Raw genomic sequence first — 22,067 nt, forward strand, 5'->3', positions numbered from 1 at the left:
GTGGCCCCTGAGTATGTGCGATATGGAAACGAGCTTTAAAGTTTGTAAGCCCTGTTCCATTCACGACGACGGTGGTTTAGCGGTATGCCTTATGGCTGGCGATCGCCTTGTCACACCTAACTCCACGAGACGTGAGCGCAGAGAAAGGTGTTTGTATTTGGACCAAATTAGCGCCCTTATCGGCAATTTCAACACTAATTCCACTTATTAAAGCAATGTCACGCCTATGTGAGGAGACGCGTTTCTTATTTACCGGCTCGCTGTGACGCTCGAGCTGTATATGTCGGGATATAACGCGGATGTGCGAAAGTGTCTATAGATGCCTGTATACCGCACCTTATAAAATGACACACATTGCAACGGCGCTATGATCTGGCCACACCCGTTGAGTGTCTTGGATGGTGTGTACATGGGCTTCGTTCCTAGCGTCATAACGCGTTTCTGATACTCGGCGGGCTTTTCTTCTCATCTAAGCGTACGATAATAACCGGCAATTCTGGTGTTTATTACGTGTAAGACCAGCTCTCCGGCGATAGTACCAATAATGTGCCGTTGCATCGTAGGTCGGATATAAGACAATCGAACGAATATGAACATGAGCTCGTGACCCATTCACGCTACTCGTATTCGCACTTTCTAAGAGATACATGCTCATAAGGTAGCGGAATCTCGTTTGGAACAGTGTAACGTTTGATACTCGGACACCTTCCATGGACGCGTGCCAGGACTGGTTGGTGATAAGAGGCTATGGTTTCGAAGTCACATCCTTCTTCGCTAGCACAGCATTATACAACATTACTTATCGTGCATTCCGCCATAGATATTAAACCTTGGCTCATGTAAGCCATGTTATTCATGTGTGTGATGTATAGGATGTCGTCCGATGTTGTCGGTCGGCGCGCTTCAGATGCATTAGATGAATTGCTCCTAATATATTGGTTTTCTGCCAATGCTCTAGTATATACCGATATTCCGTAATGTATGGCGTCCTTTTACTATTGAGCGGTGCTCTATATGCGACGAATCCACACTGTATCGCCCGCGATTGCGCGATCAGTGATTATCACCTACATTAAGACATTTTCGTTCATATTAAACGCAGTATAGTTTAGCTTCCATTTGTAACAATGGTGTGGGAGGCTGTGGAAGTTAAGCTGCCGACGGAAGTGACCGACATGATGGCACTGGACGCTCGTCAAAGAGCCGCGTATACACCAAATGTTCAGGTGAAGAACTTCTCAAACAACGAGCGTACACGCGTCGGTGAGCAAAACTCCTTGATTCCCGAGGGGCAGCTACACGATCTCATGAAGAACAATGTGAGTTGGCTGATGGACCTATTCTCCCAAAGCCCGGTTCATCTGGATACGACCTACGGAGCCCCTCGCGTCAAGATACATTCCCCTACGTGTTACATGTTTGGGCTAAAGTCCAAATACATGCCTTCCGGCAAATTGCAGGAGTTGGACGTGAGGAGTCGTAAGGCGGCACCAGATGCGGCATTAGCGGCTACAGTGACGGCGATTTTCGAAAGCGAAGTTAAATACATCGATCCATCATCGATTAATAAGCCCGTTAAGGAGGCCGCCAACGGACGTAAAGTTGGTCGCACGTCACGAGATGTTGATGGATGCGCTGGTATTGAGGTGTCGGACGAGGACGCATGTGGCGACAACGAATGCAGTTCTGTAGTGGATTCTGAGCATGCCAACAGAGGCACGAAGGATACCACTAAATCTCAAATTGGTGTGGCAGTGAAGGACGTACCGCCTGCCAGTGCTGACGGCAGATCTGCCGATGGGCACGAAGCACTTCTGAATCATATGCGGTTCGTGTGTCATTTTCTCGTTTATATGGCGCAGATCACGCTTTGTCGAATTGGAGTCTGTAGCGAAGTTCGAGGACACTATTTTGCATGACTATTACGGACCTAACACGAAGCAGATTATGGATAATTCCGATTTGGAATCGCAACTGTTTAGCGCTGTGGCTGCCAACGCCGCCAAAACCGATGAGAGCTCGGGAAACCACAACAAACTAGACGAAAAGGTGATTGACCTACTCGGCAAGGGCGATGTAGTCGGTTTTTCGAAGATCGTTTCGTGCATACCGGAGACTAAGGTCAAGGTACGCATAGTATTAGTGATGCTGTGTGCCGGCTATTCATTTCCCTGTTTTAGTTTCACGTTATTAGATGCTTGACATGCTCAACGGGTATAAACAAGTTCACAAAATGTCACGCATTTGCTGATGTAGGCTCCTCATCACTTTGCAGCTACCACCTCACCTGCTCTATGATATGCTAATCTGGAAGAGTTGGTTGATCAACGGTCAACACCTTTGTTTTTACGGCGCTGGATCAAAGCGACAGCTAATAAAAGTCTTCGTCGAGTTTGCATTGCGGTATGTGTCAAGGTTGTTCTTATCTCACGTTTTGCAGCGACGGAACATGCCTGACGGTGGATGCCTATCGGGTCAAGGGTAGTACGGGTGAGGATTTTTGGCAGCTGTTGAAACGCGAATTGTTATCTAAGAAGACTACAATGACCGTTCCAGAGTGCAAAAGGGTATTTAAACGTGTCCTGACTCATGACGTTTTTGAACAGGCTGTGTTGAAGCGTATTGCCACCGTGCGGAAGCCGTTTTACATAATCGTATACAATTTGGACAATTTGGCGACCATAGGCGCTTCGAAATTAATACGTACGCTAATCCGTTTATCAAATGTACGTTTCACCGGCAGTCAATATACACGAATATCGTACAGGTGCGCGTAGTTGGTACCATGGATAACCTCCGCTCGAGCATGGTGGTGTCATCATTTGATCAAATTTTGAACAAATACAAGTTGATACGTTTAAATACAGGAATGGACTATCGGTTTGTTACGTGTCTACGTGTTATATACAGATTCTCAGGAGCGAACTGGCTGCCCTTTGGGACCGCTCACCGCCGCGAATTATTGCGCGTGATGAAACCCAGAAAAGCGCCACTGAGATGCAGGCTATCATTGGGGCTCTGAGTGTGAACCACCGGCAACTATTTTCGTTGATTGCCCAGATGCAACTTGACGGATTGAAAAGTCGCACCCGTTTTGATGGAGTTGAGAAGTACGGGCTGCTGCGAGAGCCTCGGGCTATAACAATTTGCAATAGCGAGAGCAAGTTGGATGCACTTTTGACTGAGTTTATTACGCATAACGTGAGTCGATTGTTGAAATGCTGCTTTCATTGTTTTTCAGCTAATAGAGCAATCTCGAGGTCGGGGTGGAAGGCTCTACCTGACGATCCCCTTTTCAATGTGGGTTGTGCTGCCGTTTTCCTCATGATTTGCCAGACAAGAGCTCGAGCAATTCATTAACTTGTAATCGCTGGATCTGGTTTCATCGCATAATTCTTCTCTTGTCCACGAGTTGATAGCGCCAATTTCTTGTGCGAATCTCACTATTTGCGGAAGAAAGACGTATAGTCATTGATAATTTCCACTAGACGTAACTGTCACGTCTTTTCTAATATTTTACACGTGTATTCCAATGCCACGAGCGACCAAGTGCTTTATGCAGCCTTATTTATAGAAGATATGGATATTGAGCTGTAGGAGGCTGTATTCTACGATATGAGTTTCGTCTGTTGTTTTACGTATTTCCGTGGCGTAATGGCTTGCTCTTTCTATGTTGTAACTGCTGCACGTCTTTGAGTAGTGCGTTGGTGCCAGTGTAACACGAAGCTGGATGGCTGGTCATCAACGCAGTCAACCGGCGACTGCCATCTTAGGTGGAAGCAGTTCGTATGAGCGCGACTGTTTTGCATCTGGTGCGTCGCTAGGCGATGGATGCCACCGGGACTCTGACGTGATGGCCAGTGTACGGCGTGGTTACGACATTGATGGTAAAAGTGTAAATGGGGAACGTATTAACCCGGCAAGATTGCTTATGTAGGCATTCATCAAGGCGCAAATGTGATGACATCTACAGGTGTCACTGGCAACCTCCGACCGTCTGTGTTGGATGGAGTTGACTGATCCACAGGCACCGGTTGCCCTGCATGCCACGGCAGGGATATCATCCACATGCGTAGCTTATAACGTTTTGATGTTGTGATAGCTGCATAGTAGTGATGTAATCGGATGTGATTTCGATGGCGTTCATCTGGCTGCTACCGTGACGCCGATGGGAGACGGCCTCAGTGTCCTTTGCTGAGGTGAGTGGTTCATGCCTGTGATGGTTGATGGGACGGGCTACGCCTTGCTGTGGTGCGTGTTCATCTGCGTAGGTTGGTGAGTGCGTTGCTTTAGTGATTGATATATGTTTGCAGGTTGAGGGGACTGAGAGGGGAAGTGGTACGTGTTGCAGTTGGTGAGTGCTGCTTGAGTGATTGATGTCTGCAGGTTGAGGGGACTGGGAGCGGCAGTGGTAGTGTCGCAGTTGGTGAGTGCTGCTTGAGTGATTGACATGTTCGCAGGTTGAGGGGATTGGGAGCGGGAGTGGTAGTGTCGTAGTTGGTGAGTGCGTTGCTAGGTGATTGATATGTTTGCAGGTTGAGGGGACTGGGAGCGGCAGTGGTACGTGTTGCAGTTGGTGAGTGCTTGCTAGGTGATTGATATGTTTGCAGGCTGAGGGGTCTGGAAAGGTGAGGGAAGATGGGATATGAATGGACTCCCCCGTGTCATTGTAATAAACACTGTACAAAGACTGACTGTAAGTGTTGTCCCTATTGTTGTGCGCAATGTAAACGATCGTGTTTGTACTGTAAGGAATTTTACAATAAGCGCATGAGTGGACTAGACCCGTGCGTTCCTTCGCGTTGTGATAATTGTGTCAAAGAAACATGTTATTGTATTTGTTGTGTCCAGAAACGCTATGACGCTAGTCAACAACTTGCCGCCAGTCAAGAGCATCGCTCATCGTCTACCACTATGCAGCGTTCCCCCGGCTCCCCCTCTCTCCCCCTCGTAGAGCAGCAAACCGGTCAACGGTCTCCCTCCAACCCCATCCCTTACATCATCGTCCCCGTCGCCCTCGTCATCATCGTCATCATCGTCATCTGCGTCATGATCTACTTCTGCATCCGGCCGTTCCATAGGGTGCGGTATCTACTGCGCAGCTAATCACAATCACCCAACTGGCAACTGACATCTAATGTGCTAGACAGAGTAACGATTGCATCGATTACCAATCACATGAGCAGTGAGGTGACCACTTCCCCCCCTTCTCCCCAAGCCATCGCCCTCATCATCATCGCCATCTGCGTCATGAGCTACTTCCGCATCCGGCCGTTCCACAGGCTGCGCGATTTACCGTTTTGCATCGCATTTTACAACTGACACTTTGTATTATCGCACTTATCGCACGCTTTTACGAATTGACGGCACAATTATCATTTAATGATTTTTACACGATCGTTTGATGTCATCTAGTGTGGACACAGCGACGCATGGCCTGACCCGGGTTTATCGTTTCCCTGTCTAGCGTCTCACCCACCGGCGTCGGTTGCCGACAGTTGTTGCGCCATACATTATGTTGATGCGTCATAGTAATGTAGCCACTCACGATTTAATCCGTCCCCTTGAAGCTATCTTGGTCGACGACTCCTCCACGCTGCTGGTGTCATACCCTCTGCGCAGCAGCATAATCCCTGGTCGGTTAAGCCCTGATGCCCCGCATATACGTCATCACTAGGACGTGACGTCGAAAAATGCCATGTCACTTAGGATAGAGCTTCTTACGATGTCAACACAATCAACATTGTCATTAGCACCATTGCCATCTACCTAACGTGGTACTCACAGCGTCAGCTGGAGGCAGTCATTGATTGGTTACACGGGTGGCCAGTCACTCATCTGCGGTACACTTACAGATGAGATGACCCAGCCAAGTATCACAATTAATGCTGAATAAATAAGCGACTAACACTGCAATGCATCAGTTACAGCCTCTACTAAACCGGTGATTAGGCATTACGCTAGACATTACATTAGGCGGTGGGTTGCTATTTAGGTGTCTGGGTGAGCTAGGCAGTGGCATATTTGTAGTTGAGTACTGTAAACGTGACGATTGGCGATAAAGCAGCAATTAATGTCGCATACGAAAGTGCGATTACGCTTGTAGGTACGATATCTTGGCAAGTTTGCCGAGACGCGCTGCAGCCAACAATGATTGCGCGGCTATACGATGTGATGATGGTGAGTGCAGATGCGATTTGATGTGGAGCAGGTCGAGGCGGACGACCATGATGTGGAGGAGGTACAACAGAGAGAGGAGCCAGAGGGCGAGCACAAGGTAGGAGAATGGTTGTCTAATGATCCAGAGGAATTCATCGCATTTTTCAAACAGCTTCCTGAAATATTCCGAATCGAGGACATTTTTCAATTGAGCTTGGAAGTTACGGCAATACCTTTTATTGTTTATGTCCAGCAAGCTAGTTGCATTACCGAATGTGAATCCGTAGTTGTAGAACGTGCTTAATACACCTCGGCATCCAACCAGTGAGTTGCATCTACAGCTGTTGCCTACACCGTGCTGACCCTTCTTACATGAGTCAGCTGGAACACAACTAGGGCATCCCCAGTCTTTACAGGATATGTTGCAGAAGGCATCATATAGACAGTTAAGAAATCTATAAAGCGTCCATGGTGAGTAGATAGCCCATGATAGATATGTAGCTGAATCCTTCTGCGCTAAGTAATAATAGTTATCACCGCAAAGTGACTTAAGATAAGGGGCACAGTATAGATGCTTGTTAGGTAACACGCATGATTGCGTCATTGCCAGGCTTGACAAATCGGCTTTCGTTGCCTCATTATGTCGATCACCGTGAGCGCTTTCCCCGTCACCGTAAGCGTTACGAAGCGGAATTGTAAGTTTGCTGGTCTCATCGTATAGCTTAATAGAGCCTTTGGTGATGGAGGTTGCGAAGCTATCGGCAAATGTTACCACGCTATCAACTCGACGTGGCGACGCAGCACTAAGCCCCTTTGCAAGTGTCAATGCGAAACCGAAGTGTTCAGGCAGCGTAGATGGCGCCTTGGGAGATAAGCACAGCAGACGTGCAATATGAGAATTACTTAGAAGCTTGCTTATCACGTTGCATATGTCGTTTCCTGTTCTTACGCTGGATGAAAATTGCCTGAAGCCAAGCGGGGTCATGCAAGGCATTCCCAACTTAGAAGTCGTAGGGCAAGTGGCGCATTCGTATTTGCAGCCTAGTTTTGTTAATTGATGCGGCAAGTGACCGGGCAGGCAGTCGTTTAGGTACGACATTAAGGGGGACATTGGTTGACAATTTGGTTGGCACTTTGCCTGGCACGTTGCTTGGCAGCATGGTTGGTCTTTTGGTTGACACGTTGCTTTGCCGGTAGCATAATCCGTGCATTGCCACTTGGTCGTAGGGATATGCTTGCCGTACAGACACTCCCGCCAACCGTGATGTTTAGCGCTTTCTCGGCATTTGCTGTGTAGGAACTGGAGCTGCGGAAGCAATCTGCGAAGGATGTCAGAAAGCATATCAAGGCAGTCCTCACCCGAGGTTGGATAGTGGAATTGCATCGAGTTATTTGAGAAGTCACTAGCGTAGAATGTGGCAGCGTCACCCGTGCCGAGGATGGTGGTCAGCAGATCGTAGGATTGCGAACAAACGTGAATGAGTGCGTTACGTGTATCCTCATACGTGATCGCCTGCGGATAAGCTTCTATCTTGGAAGAGCCCAAGTCAAATACGGGGGTACCATCAAAGTCGTCTGACGGCTTGTTTGAATCCTCAAACGGATCACTGAGAGCGCTTTGCAACAGCGTATCGTAAACCGCGTTGCACGGCAACCCAGACAACCAACATAGAATTTCGTATATGTTACATGGCCGTTTCTTGGCAGCGAACGTCGATATATGACAGACTTGGTAGTACGTTTCGAGGCAGTGGTGACATTGTTCAAGGTACCCCGCGCCACGTACATTGAATAGTTTCATCGCACTCGTCATGATAGATTCGCCTTTCTTAGTTCTGTTCAACTCAGCGTTCTGGTTATCTGCATTTTTCGGCACTATATAACCACGTGTTTCAAAGAAGATTCCGAGCTTATTGGTTGTATTAATGGTTCTGAATCTCCAACCACCGTTACATCTCTCCTTCAGATGCGACAAATCGTTAAAGAGCGTTGAGAAAACTGTGAGACACACTTTTGCGCAGTTCTTCCCTTCCTCAGTCAAGTCATACTTCTCGTAAACCTTTCCGGGCTGAAGGACATTGTGTAAATTCTTCCTCAGCTCACCTTCGAATTTCAGTCCCGAATACCTGTTGACATAAGAATAGCACAACTGAGAGCACAGCCCGTCCAACCCGGCACGTAAGCCATCAAGCAGCACGCCGTTGAAAATGCCGGAGAACGAGGAAGGAGGGAAAGTGGTGAGTTGCTGCTTGAGTGCGGCAAGGTTGTCGCTAAATGTACGATCGAAGTGGTTTGATTCGTGAAGCTTGGTGAGCAAGTTGTCCAACTTCTTTTTCAGTTTTTCAACATTATCGCTGTTGGCGTTGTGCTTGACATGCCCAGTAGGGTACAGTGGAGGGGTCATGGATTGCTGCAAGATGTAGTCAAGGAGCGGATCGAGGTAGTGTCTCAATTTATCTGCTGTCCATTTTAATTCATGTATACCGGCACACTGAGTGAGGGTGTCATGATTGTTCTTCATATTCCATAGCAGGCACTTGATACCGCTGGCTCTGTCCTTGTCGACGATATTTCGGATTTCAGATTTTTGAGTGTTTACAATTGACTTCAGCTTTTCGACCTCCTTCTGTATGCGGTTGGCGTAAATGCGTTGAGCTTTATTCCTGACGTTTGTTGTTGTCGTTCCTACTTCTTTTGCGACATATTCATTGATCTCCTTAAATGCTTTGTCGGCCTCATCATTGATTTTCTGGAAGAATTCACCAGCTTTCTTAATGATGCCTTCCACGGTTTCAGGTTGACTACCATCTGAATTGCCAATGATACCTTTAAGGTTGGCCTCTATATGTGCAAGTCCTTTCGCAGTACTCGTCGTTTCTGCCCAGTTGTCATTCGCTGGACCAAGGCCCGAAGTCTTCAACTTCTCAATCTTATTAATCACTTGATCCTGCAACGTCGTTCTTAGCGTTCTAAGTTGCGACGTGATGGCGCTGACACTTTTTTGTATATTAGTTTGGATAATACCCAACTTGCTTTCGATGTCAGTCGCCAACTTGATTTTAATTTGATTGGCAAGCGTATGAAGCTCATTCCTAGATGTTTCGAGTTTTCCTCTCAGTGTGTCACTGTTTTGCTTTTTACCATCACCAATCTTATCCAGCACATCATTCTGAAACGCGCCGACCTGTTTGTAAACTTCTTTCATGGCACCCGTGGCCTGGACGTATTCAGGAGCCCTGCCTCCATTATGCTTCCATATCTGATCTACGTTAGCGTTGATATCATCCTGAATGGCTTTGAGCATTTTAATGATACTCGAGTTGGCTTCACCGACGGACTTGGAAATCTCATTTAGCTTTTGCATGGAGGCGTTGGCATCTTGTACGTGTCTACTACCACCAGTTTGGCTAATTGCCATTATTCGCGTTTTGAATACGCTAACTGCCTCCTGAAATTCTGCCTTAACACGTGTAATAGTTTCAAGGCATTTCAGCATTGCCTCAGATTTATTACTTTGCCCCCCTGTAGATTTATCATTTTTTAATTCTTTCAGCCCTTCAATCTGTGCCTTAACAGCATTGAAAATGTTGGTAAATGCTTCTCTGCCGTCTTTGTAGGAGCCATAGTTATAATTCATTTTTTTTAGATTGTTTAACTGACTTTCTAGATCTGTATTGAGCGCTCTATGCAATTCCTCAATCGTATCTCCCCATCCTCCACTGGCAGTAACTGTACCAATGGCCTTAGTGGACATATCAATAGCTTCCGAGATCTTCTCAAGCTTCGACAGTATGCCATACACCGCACCGCTGAGCTGACTATGTATACCGTAAGCGGATCTATAAATTTCATCCGCCTCTTTATCAAGTTTCTTAAACTCAGAGTCTTTTCTACCGGTGGTGCCAATCTTTGTATCCACTAACGTTGCAGCGACACTTAATGCCGGTTCTACTCCTTTTTTTAGCACATGTTTGATGCTTTTTTAATCTGTTTCGCTGTTAGGTATATCCTTTCCATGTGCTTTGCTAAGTGCATCAATGTTCACATTAATCTGCTTGCCACCCGTAAGGGGATCTAAATCTGTATTCACATCGCCAGCTGCAGTCACCGCTCCCTGCAGCAACTTCTTCGCAGCTTGAATCCATGTTTTTAAATCTTCATCGACACTGGTTAATTTCGTTTTCACTTTTTTGATGGGATCCTCAATTTTCTGTTGAAATTCAGTTTGCAAAGTTTCTCTGACACTAATAATACGATGAGTTACTTTCCCTTCCACACTGCACCTCAATGTATCCAACTCACTCCCTGCAAACTTGTTCAACTCCTCAATATCCTTATTGTCTGCCGATTTTTTAAAGTTGTTGACAGCTTGATGCAGTGACTTCATCGACGGTGCTAACTTATCTCCCATTTCACTATCAACATTCTTCAAGTCCTTTTCCGCCAAATGGATATGCCCGGTCATCCTCGTGGCGATTAGAGAACAAGAGTCATACTGTTGAAAAAGTCTATATGTACTTAAGCCTTGAACATCATTAATATCGCTGTCAATCTCATTAATAAGTGTATCTAAGTGCTTAGTAACTTCACTAGTTTTTTCATCTAATTTTTTATCATACCCCTCCAACCACCTCTTCACCTTCTCGACAGACTCCGCAAGCCCATCACGCCCGGAGCCTATTTTTTCTTCCAACAACTTAATAACTTCGTTAAGCCTTTTATTAGGTTCACTGATGTACTTATCATAAGTTGTCACTTCATTTTCATTTTTAACACTCTCCAACACCCCCTTCAAAAATCCCATCACTGCATCACACAGCCTGTCCAAGTCAGAGTACACTATCCCAGTGCCGTCGTAGCCTTTGGAGGATGGATTGAAGCCTAGGAAGGTTTCGAGGCCAGTACACAGGTTTGTGAGTAAGTCTTTACATTGAGTCTCATCCGTCAATCCAGTGAGACCCTCTTTAAGTTTCAGAAGCCGATCCAACTTGGAAACAATGTCCAGATAAGCTTTCTGTTGGGAATCGTCAAGGTGACTTTTATAGCAATTTTTAATGCTCTCACACTTAGTTTTAAGGTCATTAAAATGTTTGTTCTCAGGATTTTTAGAGTCCTTAAGCTTCTCAATTTCAATCATTTTACCCTTGCAACAGGAGTAAGTCTTGGAAGGATCGAGGAGTTTGAGTAGCGCATTAAGATTTGTGGTATACGCCTTCTCAATAGCCTCCTCAATCAACTTCTTCAATGCTTTGGCCAACTCACCAAGTCCATTTCCACTCCCATGCCTAACCTGGATAAGCCAGTCGATGGCCTCCCGGAGGTTTTCCGGGCAGTCCGTGAGCTTCTTAAATTGCGGTGCCATGCTTCAGAAGTGAATGCTCAAAGGATGCGCAACCTCAAGCAACCAGTCACCAATTTTGGGTTGCAGACCCCGACTCCTGAGAAAATGCGTTTAGCACTGGACGGCGGACGAACAACCTTATTTATCTTCTCAACTACATTAGCTGCACTTGTGCCAGATGAGGGACGTATTTACATACCATGTCCAAAAATAGCATCCGCCCTGCTCACCGATTCCCAGCCTTCAGCGTCTAGACACCCAGAATTGCAATACACTTTAGGTCGGGGTTGAAGCTTCTCAACTACATTCAAGTGCTTAGAGGCAGAGAGGAATATGCGCGACCTACGAAATACTGGAGCTAATATTCACACCGAATCATCTCCAGATCTCATAAAATTACTGGCCTACCCCATTACTTCCACAGTCCACTAATCTGACAAAGTGCATCTTCCCGACACTCTAAGGCGAGCTGAAGTTGGGGGATGTAGGTAATCGCCTCGTGCGTATCAGCAGCAGGCGTGGTAACGGAAATGCTACTCCCCCTTCCGCTTCCACAAGCAGTGGGATTGTCGATGCGTGACGGATGAAGGCGCAATATAAACATGGCGTATACCGAATCTAACTCGGAGTATGACCGAAGATTAGTGCGGACTATAAGCAATTGTATGAGACAAGAGTGGTAAGGGGCGGCGGAATACCGTGGTTACGATGTAGAGCATAAGCGAAGACGGAGGACAAGGCAGCATAATGAATATAATATACTCATCCAAGATCGTCGGAAGAGCAGAAGCATCGCCTCGATACCCGGATCGCCAGCCAAGCAAACTTGGCAGACCGACCTATACAAGATAAGGAAGCATGAGGATTCTGTGGAGTAGCTCCACGGAAGGGCATTCAGCTATTAGACAAGGCCCATGATGGTACCGCATGTGTTTAGTGACATGGAACCAAGAGCAGACTACGATTCCGTAGAAGACCCTCAAGCCCAAACTGGATGGATGCACGCTTGGATGGCACCAGTGACGATCGGCAACAGACCGAGGTGGTTCCCGCAACCAGTATTAGCGTGAGGCTGCAGCCCCGCAAGGCCGAGAGTATGCTCTATTCACGTGGCCACATAGCACACTATATGATAAAAGAATATAATAATAACGAGGAAAAACGTTTTAGGATGTATATATGGAGTTATAGATGTAGGAGTATGGTGTTATGGTATTGTGCAGTTATTGCCATACGTCCAGCAATTCTCGGGATGCCCAGAGTTACGCTATCTGAAGTGTCTATCATAAAACCACTATTGATTCTACCTACTGCAGCCACTAGCACGTAACAATATTTAATATTCAAATATGGCGTTATTTGTACTCTTTACTGCTGCTGGGTAGTTATCGCTGCATACCTTTAGTTCATTTGCTTCTTGTTTTATATTGCGCGGTAAGCGGCTAAGCATATTCTATCGCCTTTTGCGGCTAATAAGTGCTCACACTCTCCTACCTATTTGCTTAAAAGTGAACATGGAGCATCGCAGTACCACCAACTCACGGTGATGTGTCCCTTCGAACAGTGGGCAAGTCGGCGCTTTTGGAATATTGGTTGGCCTCCTCATAGTCGCCTTTCGGCAGGATGTTGTTCGTCACATACCTTATCACACGAGTTTTCGCGTGTTTATTGCACGCTATGTATATATAATACTTTTGAAGATACCGCAGGTTGTACGTGTTAGGTCACGTTATCTGGTAACAGTTCGAAAACATCCTTCGCGCTGTGGTGACGCATCATTGCCTTTCAATGTTGAACATACCCCAAATAGTATGAAAATTGCCTAATGACATCTCCATTTAGACAAACACAATCTCTTTTCGGGAGAGGTACCATCTCGAAGTGCTACACAATAGCATCGATTTTGCTATATTGAGCTTCTATATTAGAGGTATGCGATATTGAACTATTTTTCACCACACGTGTTGACGCCGGTGGTAGCTCAGTTGGTAGAGCGGCAGACTGTAGAATTGTGGCTATCTGTTGGTCGGTGGTTCGATTCCGCCTCACCGGACTTTTTCACTTCGACAGATTGGTCTTTAGCCTCCCAACCAGCCTTTCAACTAGAAACATTTGAAGGCTAACAGTGTTATTTATACATTAATATATGCGTTTTAAACGCTGGCTGCATGCCGATCCACCTCGTCGATGGTTCGTTTATGTCTCGGGTTGACGAAATGCGGCAGCTGGGAATTCTTGAGGTAGCGTATGTTGACTGCGATTTGGTCTTTGTACGCTTCCATTTCCGTCCACCCGTTAATGATTTCCTTGAAGCCCTTGATTGACATTCGCATGTCGAATGTTTTTGCGGTGGGCTCCGTCGTGCCCGTAGTGGTGTCTTTGCCGCTTACATTGCACTTGAAGCCGAAAAACACGCATGATGCGTAGTCCCATTCGTGATGCTGCGTTTATTTACAGCACGAAAAATGTCTTTACCTTGTACTTGAAGAACTCCGGCCACGGCCTGACAAGGATGCTTGGAACGACTTCCAATTTTTTAATCAAAAAGCGCATCCGGCTGCCAATCCAGCCTTCCCACTTGCCATGTATCTGCAATTTGTATGCTACGGGTACATTGAATGCGCCTTACGTGTTCCGTTGCTGCCATCACCTCGATGACGAGGAAGTGCTTGTGGGAAGCAAACATGTCCTCCTTTTCAAGGACCTGCTGCCATACCCTGGACATATCGGATGCCTTTCTTTGCGATTTGAGTAGTTCATGCGCCCTTTTGAACTCCTCTGTCAGTATCCTTTTGGTGGTGAGCGTGATGTTGTGCGTGGAGTTCATTGAGGGGAACGCAGGCGTGATGACCGGCATGAGATGCTGTCTGTCCTGCGAGCATTTGCACTTTTTGCTGACATTCTAAACCTACGGTTGGGTTGTTTCTGGGATCCCAGACTTTGAATGCCATGTATCCGGGGAGGTTTGGCACCTCCTTGATCTTACAGAGCATGACGGGGAACTTCCAATTCCACTGCGCGTACACTCTGAAGAACTTTTGTATGAGTTGATTTGGGAGGAAGTTAGGGTAGAGTTGGCAGACCCGTGCCGTGAGAATAGCCCACGCTACTCCACCCATGTATCCCATGACGGTGGTGTAGAGTCCTCTCCTGTTGGCCCAGAGTTTTACGTATCTGAGCGTCGTCCTGAAGTTTTCCTTGTTGGGTACCAGTGCTAACATGAGCGCTGCCACTCTGCATCCGTTGATGCTGCGTGCGGTGGGTTCGTTCATGTTTCTGAGTACTGCGTCGTCGAGGACGTCGATTTCCTCGGGCACGGTTGAGGCCGGGAGGCTGGCGAAAAGCAAGTCAATATCAATGCCATCATATGTAAGTTTGATTACTGGCGTGTATGCGTCGGGCACGGCGTGCAATTTGGTGATTAGGTTGACTTGCTTGAGTAGGTTGTAGAAGTCGGTGAAGAAAGCGTCCCTGGTGACTGACTGCGGGCAGAGACATAGGCAATCGATATCGCTGTCCGGAGCCACAATTCCAAGCCTGTATGAACCGAACGTTAGGAGTTTGGCTGATATTTTTGCAGCTTCGTCGTCCGGTATTCCTAGGTGTCGCGCTGCGTTTTTCCGGACGAATTGCTGCAGTAGGCGGTTGAGCGCCTCTAAAACCTTTTCTCTCTTGAGCTTCCCCTCTTCAGTTTCGTACAGGTTCTGTGCGCGCAAGAACTTCAGGAGTTCTGCCGTGGCCTCTCTGTCGCCTTCCGCCGGGCCATCGACACTGACGGGTTCAGTAATCCCGTACCTGTCCTCACTGCTGTTCGCATTTGGTTCAGTCATTTGCCCTAAACGAGTGAGTTAGCCGTCGTGTTTTGCAGCTACTCCCTGAGACGACGGTGCTTGATCGCCTTCCGTACGACGCGATCCCTGTTGCTGGGCAGATTCGCCTTTTGTTTGGAGATTAGGCCTGCTCAAAAACATTACCGCATTACCACATGACTTGAATATAACCGCCACGTGGTATCGATGTCGACTTGAGACGTGATTCCTCCTTCAAGTTCTCTGTAGTTGACTTGGCGTATATATGCTAGTGGAGGCCTATAGTAGCCCGCACGAATGTGGGCGTCAGCTAGCCCATACGAGAATTGTACTGTATAAGGAATTATTTCCTGTGAGACACGCTCTCCCTCAGATAAAAAACTGCTTAACGTGGGTCATGAGCCATGCGCAGACAGGCGGAGTGGCTGGGTTGCATACCAAGAACGGACACACCGGAGACATAATCAGATTTATAAGAGCGCTATTGTAAATGCTGTTTCGTGATATGCTACATACGATCATCCGGTTAAGCAGCAGTTGTCGGGACGCGTGATAACCTTGTGGTTGTGCATTAAGAACGAGTAAATATCGCACACATTCACCAATAGGCGGCTCATTCCACCATATTTAACGCTTCGGAGGCAGATTTCACGTGATGTGTGAGCGGATATTGCGTTGTTTTTGCCTCTTGGATCTGGCTGCTTCCCAAGGCAATTGACTTCATTTTTGTGTCAGGAAAATTCAGAGAGGCGCACTTTTTTGTTTAAGAACACACTTTAGAACATCCGTAATTGGCTATTGGCTTTCTGGTTCTGTTATCGCTACCGTGGGACATTGTCTACTTCAAATGTTTTTGCTGACTCATACGTAATGCCGTAATCTGTAGCGATGTGGAGTTTGAGTCGAGATAGTAGCGCGAATGGCGCTGAAGGTCGAGCGTCTGTGTTGGACACGTTATTACTGCGTTCTGCGACGGATGATGTTGACGTGTCTTCCAAGGGTTATTGCACTTCCGTTGAGACAGATTCTGCTACGCCATACTTGAGTTCAGATGCGTCGTCGAATCGCGTCACGGGTTCTCATGTCACGACGACTCTTTCCCCCACGAACTCTAGGGAGCCCAGGACCCCTACTACGCGGTCGGAGCAGCTAGCGATTCTTCTTGCACGAAACTACGCGTCTGCGCCCGCATGCTCGCTAGAGTTCGTGAACCTCACCTCCAGCCTTCGGGACTCGCGAGAAACTCAGCGCGATTCCGATATTACGCTGCTAGACAACTGTTCGTGCCCGTATGCGCGTCAAAACTCAACAACGCAATCCCCCCTGAACGAGGATCCGTCTCCGAGTAGTCAGGACCAGTGGATTAACGCTTCCGGCGATGAAGAGCCGACTGAAAACACCGATGACATGCCATTGGATTCGGCACTGGTGGATGAGAATGGCTGCGAGGATACGCAATCTGTTGAGCGGGAGTCGTCGAGAGCCTGCGCTTTGATGAATATGCACGAGGCAACTCAGGCGGTGGAGAACGGCGTAGAAGACGGCATCGAAACCACATGTTATCCTTTGGGTCCTCTTGTGCGCCGAAATTGCGTAGATGTCGGCACGAGCCCCATGCCACCTTCGCCAGGTGAACCCGAGCCGTCGCCTCCGACATCTCATGCCGTCGAAGCTGGAACTAGCCCTATAGAATCGGTGAAGAAATCAATTCCTGTATACAGCCGCAGCCTGCTCTATCGGATTAGGGTGCCCCTTGCCCAGAGACTCCGCAATTCATGCTCCACCTTGGGTGGAAGCTTACCAAGCCCCCGCCGGTCTAGCGTTCAGCGCACTAACATGAGTTGCGAGCGTAGAAGCGTCTCATTGCGCCTAAGCATTCAGGAAACTGCGACTGTGGACATCGAAAATGAGAGATCGGCCTCTACGGTGTCGTTTTCTGCCACATCCTCTGATTTGGGGTCCACCATAAATTCAGACAACGCGTCGTCGGAAGGCGGCACTTTTGTGAAGCGCGTTCGCTGCTTACAGCACAGGCGCGAGGGAAAGCGACGACGGGCATCTCGCACGTCACCAAATCGTGGGATATTGGTGTCTGGAGAGCTATGGCCCAATGGCACCATGAAATACATTGGCCCCGATCGTGACCCTGGGCAGGAAAACAGCCACGGTGACGATCGTATATCGCTGCTCAATCAGATGCTTGCCAGGCACTATTACCTATGTACCGCGCCACCGGAGCAGTAGCCATCAATGGTAAACTTCTGGAGTGCAGCCGCCGCTATCGCAAGGTTAACACCTGAGGCAAAACAGCCACTACGAACTCATATAAGTCGGTTTAGTTGCTTGAGCACTTTGTTCTATGTTTAACCGTGGTCCGGTGGCACTTTCCCACGCGTTTCTGTGCCAGAGCGCTGTCGCAGAGGCACGATATTTATGCTGCCTGCTCTGTTAGGCGTTTCCGATAGACGTTCTTAAATGCTGGAATTGGCGTTTGAAACGACTGCTATCATTCCGCCGTAAGCGCCAGTTTCCTCGTGTTGAAGTACGGCCGCAAGGCCCATTCAGTTTCCAGGTCGCGCATGTCCACCGTGCCTAGTTCGATCTTGAAGGGCCGCATGACGAACCTCGGTCCCACTTCTGTCAGTTGCACTTCCTTATCTTCACCTATGAATCTTTGTAACGGCAATTGCTTTTATTTCCTACCTTCCCGGTTGTTCGCTGCCCACACGTGGTGCCTGAAGTGGATATAGTCGCGCTTATTGACGAAGGAGAGCACTCGCGTCTCGTCTTGGTTGGCGGGGGGGAACATGTACCGTATGATGTTTTTCATCCTTTCACCAAGTTGTGATGAGAAGTTGTGAAAAATGAGGTGCGGATATGCCTGTAGTGGCATGGGATATAGCGGCCGTTTTCACTCTTACCTCGGACATTGTAGGCGGCTTTTCGGGCAAGTCATGCCTCAAAACCACCTCAGAGAGCTGGAAGTATGCAGTGGGTCCATGCGGGAGATGGCAGATGATCATGGCGTTCGGCTCTCCTCTGTGCTCGTACAGGAGCACAATGTCCGATACGTCCTTTGACTTGCAGAATGCGACCAGATCCTTGAGAATGTACGACCCCCTGTTCATGCGCTCGGAATTAGGTATGATAAGCCTGATTTCTTTGGCGAACTGCGATAGCCTGGAGGAAGGATCACGTGAGGTGGTCACCATGACCTTCGGCTCCTTGATACCTAAAGAGCATTTAGAACATGTCAATAGATGATACACGTAGATGTAACGTCGGATGCAACCACAACAGCGCCCGTAACCTACCCACAAAGGCGTACTCGTCATCGGCGTGGGTATGCTCCTCTCGGTGGTGGGCATCTAGGAGGTCCAGAGACCCTTGAACCTCACCGCTGAGGTGCCTTAGCTCTGTAGGTATCGGTTTGTTGCTCTTGAGCGCCTCTTTTAGCTGGCGTGCCTTCTTGAGCGACGTGCTCTGCTTGTCTTCCTGCGCCTTTGCGAAGAGATATTCGCGGCGTTCCCGAAGAGTCTTCCGCAACATGGTGAAACAAGTGTGTATATTGTGCAGAAGCTTTTGCGATGTGCCGTTTTACGGCATTTCCGTGATGTGATGCCGGCTGCCAGATGTGCGATAGAATGTACGAGATATGCTTCCCTCAGCCAAGTACGGCGCCGCTATATGGAATAAACCGTGTGATATATACAAAATTATCAATGCTATTTCACGTCCGTAATCGACTCAGGCTATTTCAGGCCGATGCTATGGGGAGTAAGCTGCGGTGATATTGCAGCCTATTAGACGGCAGTAATAGCTGTACTTGTATACAAGCTGGCGAAATGTAAAACATCACGATTGGCTGCCAATATCGCCATTAAATTCGCTGTAGGCGCTAACATCAGCGTTTGGAAGACTCGTTTTGTGTTCGTGTCTTGAGGAAGCTGTCTATCAGCAACTGCCCCGAAGGAAGCGCATCCTTCGTGCGTGGCTCTTTAGGCAGCGGTGAAACGTCGCACTCTTCTCTGTATTCGCACATTTTGCACTTCCACGACTCTTGTTTCTGCACTTGTTAAATTGAGCTTAAGCGGAACTTACTCTGACAGGCTCCGCGTGTCGGTGTCCGTCCCAGAAATCGCACAGATACTGTATTGTATACATGGTAGACGACTCCTGGAGGTCAATGTCTGAGGTGTTGAACACCTCTCCCTCGTGTTCGTATGACAACTGCATGGTCGTTGCGATTTCCGGGAGGCGCATGAAGGCGTTTTTGAATCGCCTTTCCAGCATTGCCAGGCACCCTTCATCTACGAGTTCGGCTGCTACGAAGGGTGCATCCTTGTCGCACTCAAATGCCTTATACAGTGCGTCGAACTCCTCATTTCCGCTGCGCATCTTTTCCAGCATTATGCAGTAGGCTTGAACCTGCAACGCCGCACCCTGCATCTGAGAGGCGCTGGGCTTGCACTTTTTGTTGCGCGTCTTGGTATCCGATATCAACACTTTCTTTTTCTGTGATGGCCCCGACTTGATGATCTCCAGCTGGTCGATGATGCCGCGGAGAACGTAGCCGTTAATGTTTGCGAAAACCCACAGTTCACGACACTTGCCAGTGGCCATGAGCTGGTCTATAAGGTTGATTGAGTTGAGCAGTTTAATGCCAAGGGAGTCCTCATTTGTTTCCACTGCAACTTCCACCACCTCGTGGTCTTCCAGCTCGAGCTGCTCGTGCCGCTCTGTCCCTTGCTCCATCTCCTTGGTTACCCGCTTCCGTCCAGTGATGAGCATGAGTTCGGTTTGCTTTTCACACCACAACTGCGAAGAGAGATCGGTGACCGAAAGCGTCCAGTTTTTCCTGAACTTAATAACCGGCGGCAGTTCTACGACATTCGGCTCCTCAGCTGACATGGTGGCACTCAGGTAGTCTTCAATGTCTGGAATGAGCCCATCTAGGTCACTACTGTCGATCTGTGTTTCATCTTCCGTACCCTTAGTGTCCTCCGCATTATCAGTGTCTTGGGTCTCAGATGCTACGTTCTTACGCTTCTTTGCTATGCGATATGTTTTTCTCTTCTTCGTTACAACTTCGTTGTCATCCATGGTGCTTGTTAGCGATACTGTCCGTTATCGTTGTCGTATTCTGATATTATTGGCGGCATCGGAGTCTCATGGTTGCGTTCGGCCATAACCCAATCCGGGATTACGGTATCTAAAATTCACCGTCTATAGCCAAAATAAAGCTATACAGACGTGCCAGAGGCGTCTAAATGAGTTTTTTGAGTCCGCTGGAATCTTCGGAGAACAACATCTTCATGTGTGTTAGCCACGCTCATACGTCGAGAGCTTCCGTACAGCCTTATTCGACCCAGCACATGTACATAGCGCATGAACTGTTAGCTTACTACAATGTGTACCGGGATGAGTACTGCTTTAATTGACGACGGGTGTCCCATATGAGTTATACTACCCGCATTTCCAACTTCCCATGACTACCGCGTCGCTAGTTATGAGCTGCGAACGTTAGCACATCCTTTCCAAAAGCTCCAGACAGTTAAACTTCGAGTTCTCCTGTATATTGCAGCGCCAATCTCTTTGGCATCTATGAACACTTTTTAAAATTCGGTTACCCCGTTCCGAGTTACTGGAAGGCGCTGAACTCTCTAGATGTGTGCGTTGCGCTCATCAACACCGTACTCTATCGACAATGAAAAACGATAAACTGCGCTGTTTCCGGGTGTTTCGCTCCGGAATCCCGGATATGTCGACTCCTGTGATGCTAGGTTGTTAGATTCGGCTAATCTGGGTAATGAACGCTCAGGAATCGACGAAGCTGGGAGAGGGCCAGTTTTAGGACCCATGGTATACGGTGGTTTCGTCTGCCCTATAGGAGAGGCCTGCAACAACATGCTCAAAGACGAGATTGGCGTCAACGACTCCAAGAAGTTAACCGCCGACGCTCGTGTTAGCAAGTTCCGGCAGCTGAACACACCGTCAAAACCGTTTGCCGTGTGTGCAGAGGTGGTGACGCCAAAGTTCATCAGCTACAAGATGCTGCAGAGGTATGTCTTAAGCATACAGCAGTATATTCCGCGCAGAGACAGCTACAATCTTAACAAAATATCGCACGATGCAGCCATCTCACTGATTCGCCACTTTATATCGCAAGGTTTCAATTTAAAGGAGGTATGCATGTTTTAAATGTTTCTCACGCATTCCAGGTGTACGTGGACGCCGTTGGTTCGACTGGTGTATACGAGGCCAAATTGAGTGCGCTGTTCCCTGGCATCCGCTGCGTTGTAAGTTCTGCTTGATGGTTATTAAGGTCCATGTTTGCACGTTTTCAGCTGTTTAACGTGTGATTCAGGTCGCCACCAAAGCTGATTCCAAGTTCCCCGTGGTCAGCGCGGCGTCCATTGTGGCCAAGGTTATCCGTGATAACATGGTCGAGTCGTGGCTGTATGACAAGTCTGAGCACGTGGAAGTGGGTTCCGGATATCCCAGTGATCCCACCACTGTGAGGTTTTTGTCCCGCAGTTTAGACAAGGTCTTTGGATTCTCAACGTTTGTACGCACGAGTTGGGCCACTGCCAAGAACATACTAGAGGACAGCAATGTTGCTACCCCGTTCGAGTGGTACGAAATCAACACCAAGGACAACGAACAGGAAGCCGAACGGCTGAAGGCGATACGCGAGACCGAGTGGCCTCCATTCCGTACGCTGCAGAACATCACACAGCTCTGAGCTATACTACCGT

General features: G+C 47.9%; 10 protein-coding genes across 10 annotated transcripts; 6 read left to right on the plus strand and 4 right to left on the minus strand.

The window, feature by feature from the left end:
- Nucleotides 1-1,127: 1,127 nt before the first annotated feature.
- Nucleotides 1,128-1,919, plus strand: BBBOND_0300220 (hypothetical protein, conserved; the record flags this gene model as incomplete). Its single annotated transcript, XM_012912849.1, has 1 exon — nucleotides 1,128-1,919. The coding sequence occupies one exon, from the start codon at nucleotides 1,128-1,130 to the stop codon at nucleotides 1,917-1,919; it is 792 nt and encodes a 263-aa protein (XP_012768303.1).
- Nucleotides 1,920-1,947: 28 nt separating this feature from the next.
- Nucleotides 1,948-3,328, plus strand: BBBOND_0300230 (ORIGIN RECOGNITION COMPLEX SUBUNIT 2, putative; the record flags this gene model as incomplete). The annotated part of the gene is made up of 6 exons (XM_012912850.1): nucleotides 1,948-2,127; nucleotides 2,276-2,403; nucleotides 2,441-2,726; nucleotides 2,768-2,880; nucleotides 2,919-3,201; nucleotides 3,242-3,328. The coding sequence occupies 6 exons, from the start codon at nucleotides 1,948-1,950 to the stop codon at nucleotides 3,326-3,328; spliced, it is 1,077 nt and encodes a 358-aa protein (XP_012768304.1).
- Nucleotides 3,329-4,219: 891 nt separating this feature from the next.
- Nucleotides 4,220-4,649, plus strand: BBBOND_0300240 (hypothetical protein; the record flags this gene model as incomplete). The annotated part of the gene is given in 6 exon segments (XM_012912851.1): nucleotides 4,220-4,251; nucleotides 4,314-4,338; nucleotides 4,387-4,422; nucleotides 4,461-4,516; nucleotides 4,536-4,560; nucleotides 4,611-4,649. 6 exon segments carry the CDS (start codon nucleotides 4,220-4,222, stop codon nucleotides 4,647-4,649), a joined length of 213 nt encoding a protein of 70 aa, XP_012768305.1.
- Nucleotides 4,650-4,914: 265 nt separating this feature from the next.
- BBBOND_0300250 (hypothetical protein) lies at nucleotides 4,915-5,189 on the plus strand (the record flags this gene model as incomplete). Its single annotated transcript, XM_012912852.1, has 2 exons — nucleotides 4,915-5,082; nucleotides 5,151-5,189. The coding sequence occupies 2 exons, from the start codon at nucleotides 4,915-4,917 to the stop codon at nucleotides 5,187-5,189; spliced, it is 207 nt and encodes a 68-aa protein (XP_012768306.1).
- A 905-nt stretch (nucleotides 5,190-6,094) lies between these two features.
- BBBOND_0300260 (hypothetical protein) lies at nucleotides 6,095-11,521 on the minus strand (the record flags this gene model as incomplete). The annotated part of the gene is made up of 2 exons (XM_012912853.1): nucleotides 6,095-10,110; nucleotides 10,222-11,521. 2 exons carry the CDS (start codon nucleotides 11,519-11,521, stop codon nucleotides 6,095-6,097), a joined length of 5,316 nt encoding a protein of 1,771 aa, XP_012768307.1.
- Nucleotides 11,522-13,653: 2,132 nt separating this feature from the next.
- On the minus strand, nucleotides 13,654-15,330 carry BBBOND_0300270 (poly(A) polymerase PAP, putative; the record flags this gene model as incomplete). The annotated part of the gene is made up of 4 exons (XM_012912854.1): nucleotides 13,654-13,941; nucleotides 13,976-14,089; nucleotides 14,130-14,372; nucleotides 14,413-15,330. The coding sequence occupies 4 exons, from the start codon at nucleotides 15,328-15,330 to the stop codon at nucleotides 13,654-13,656; spliced, it is 1,563 nt and encodes a 520-aa protein (XP_012768308.1).
- An 867-nt stretch (nucleotides 15,331-16,197) lies between these two features.
- BBBOND_0300280 (hypothetical protein, conserved) lies at nucleotides 16,198-17,553 on the plus strand (the record flags this gene model as incomplete). The annotated part of the gene is made up of 1 exon (XM_012912855.1): nucleotides 16,198-17,553. The coding sequence occupies one exon, from the start codon at nucleotides 16,198-16,200 to the stop codon at nucleotides 17,551-17,553; it is 1,356 nt and encodes a 451-aa protein (XP_012768309.1).
- Nucleotides 17,554-17,815: 262 nt separating this feature from the next.
- Nucleotides 17,816-18,858, minus strand: BBBOND_0300290 (Brix domain containing protein, putative; the record flags this gene model as incomplete). The annotated part of the gene is made up of 4 exons (XM_012912856.1): nucleotides 17,816-17,973; nucleotides 18,013-18,190; nucleotides 18,231-18,541; nucleotides 18,624-18,858. The coding sequence occupies 4 exons, from the start codon at nucleotides 18,856-18,858 to the stop codon at nucleotides 17,816-17,818; spliced, it is 882 nt and encodes a 293-aa protein (XP_012768310.1).
- Nucleotides 18,859-19,213: 355 nt separating this feature from the next.
- On the minus strand, nucleotides 19,214-20,412 carry BBBOND_0300300 (Probable exonuclease V; the record flags this gene model as incomplete). The annotated part of the gene is made up of 2 exons (XM_012912857.1): nucleotides 19,214-19,375; nucleotides 19,411-20,412. The coding sequence occupies 2 exons, from the start codon at nucleotides 20,410-20,412 to the stop codon at nucleotides 19,214-19,216; spliced, it is 1,164 nt and encodes a 387-aa protein (XP_012768311.1).
- Nucleotides 20,413-21,016: 604 nt separating this feature from the next.
- BBBOND_0300310 (ribonuclease H, putative) lies at nucleotides 21,017-22,054 on the plus strand (the record flags this gene model as incomplete). The annotated part of the gene is made up of 4 exons (XM_012912858.1): nucleotides 21,017-21,092; nucleotides 21,131-21,495; nucleotides 21,531-21,608; nucleotides 21,677-22,054. The coding sequence occupies 4 exons, from the start codon at nucleotides 21,017-21,019 to the stop codon at nucleotides 22,052-22,054; spliced, it is 897 nt and encodes a 298-aa protein (XP_012768312.1).
- Between the last annotated feature and the right edge of the window lie 13 nt (nucleotides 22,055-22,067).

The sequence above is a fragment of the Babesia bigemina genome, assembly GCF_000981445.1.
Source record: "Babesia bigemina genome assembly Bbig001, chromosome : III".
NCBI lineage: Eukaryota > Apicomplexa > Aconoidasida > Piroplasmida > Babesiidae > Babesia > Babesia bigemina.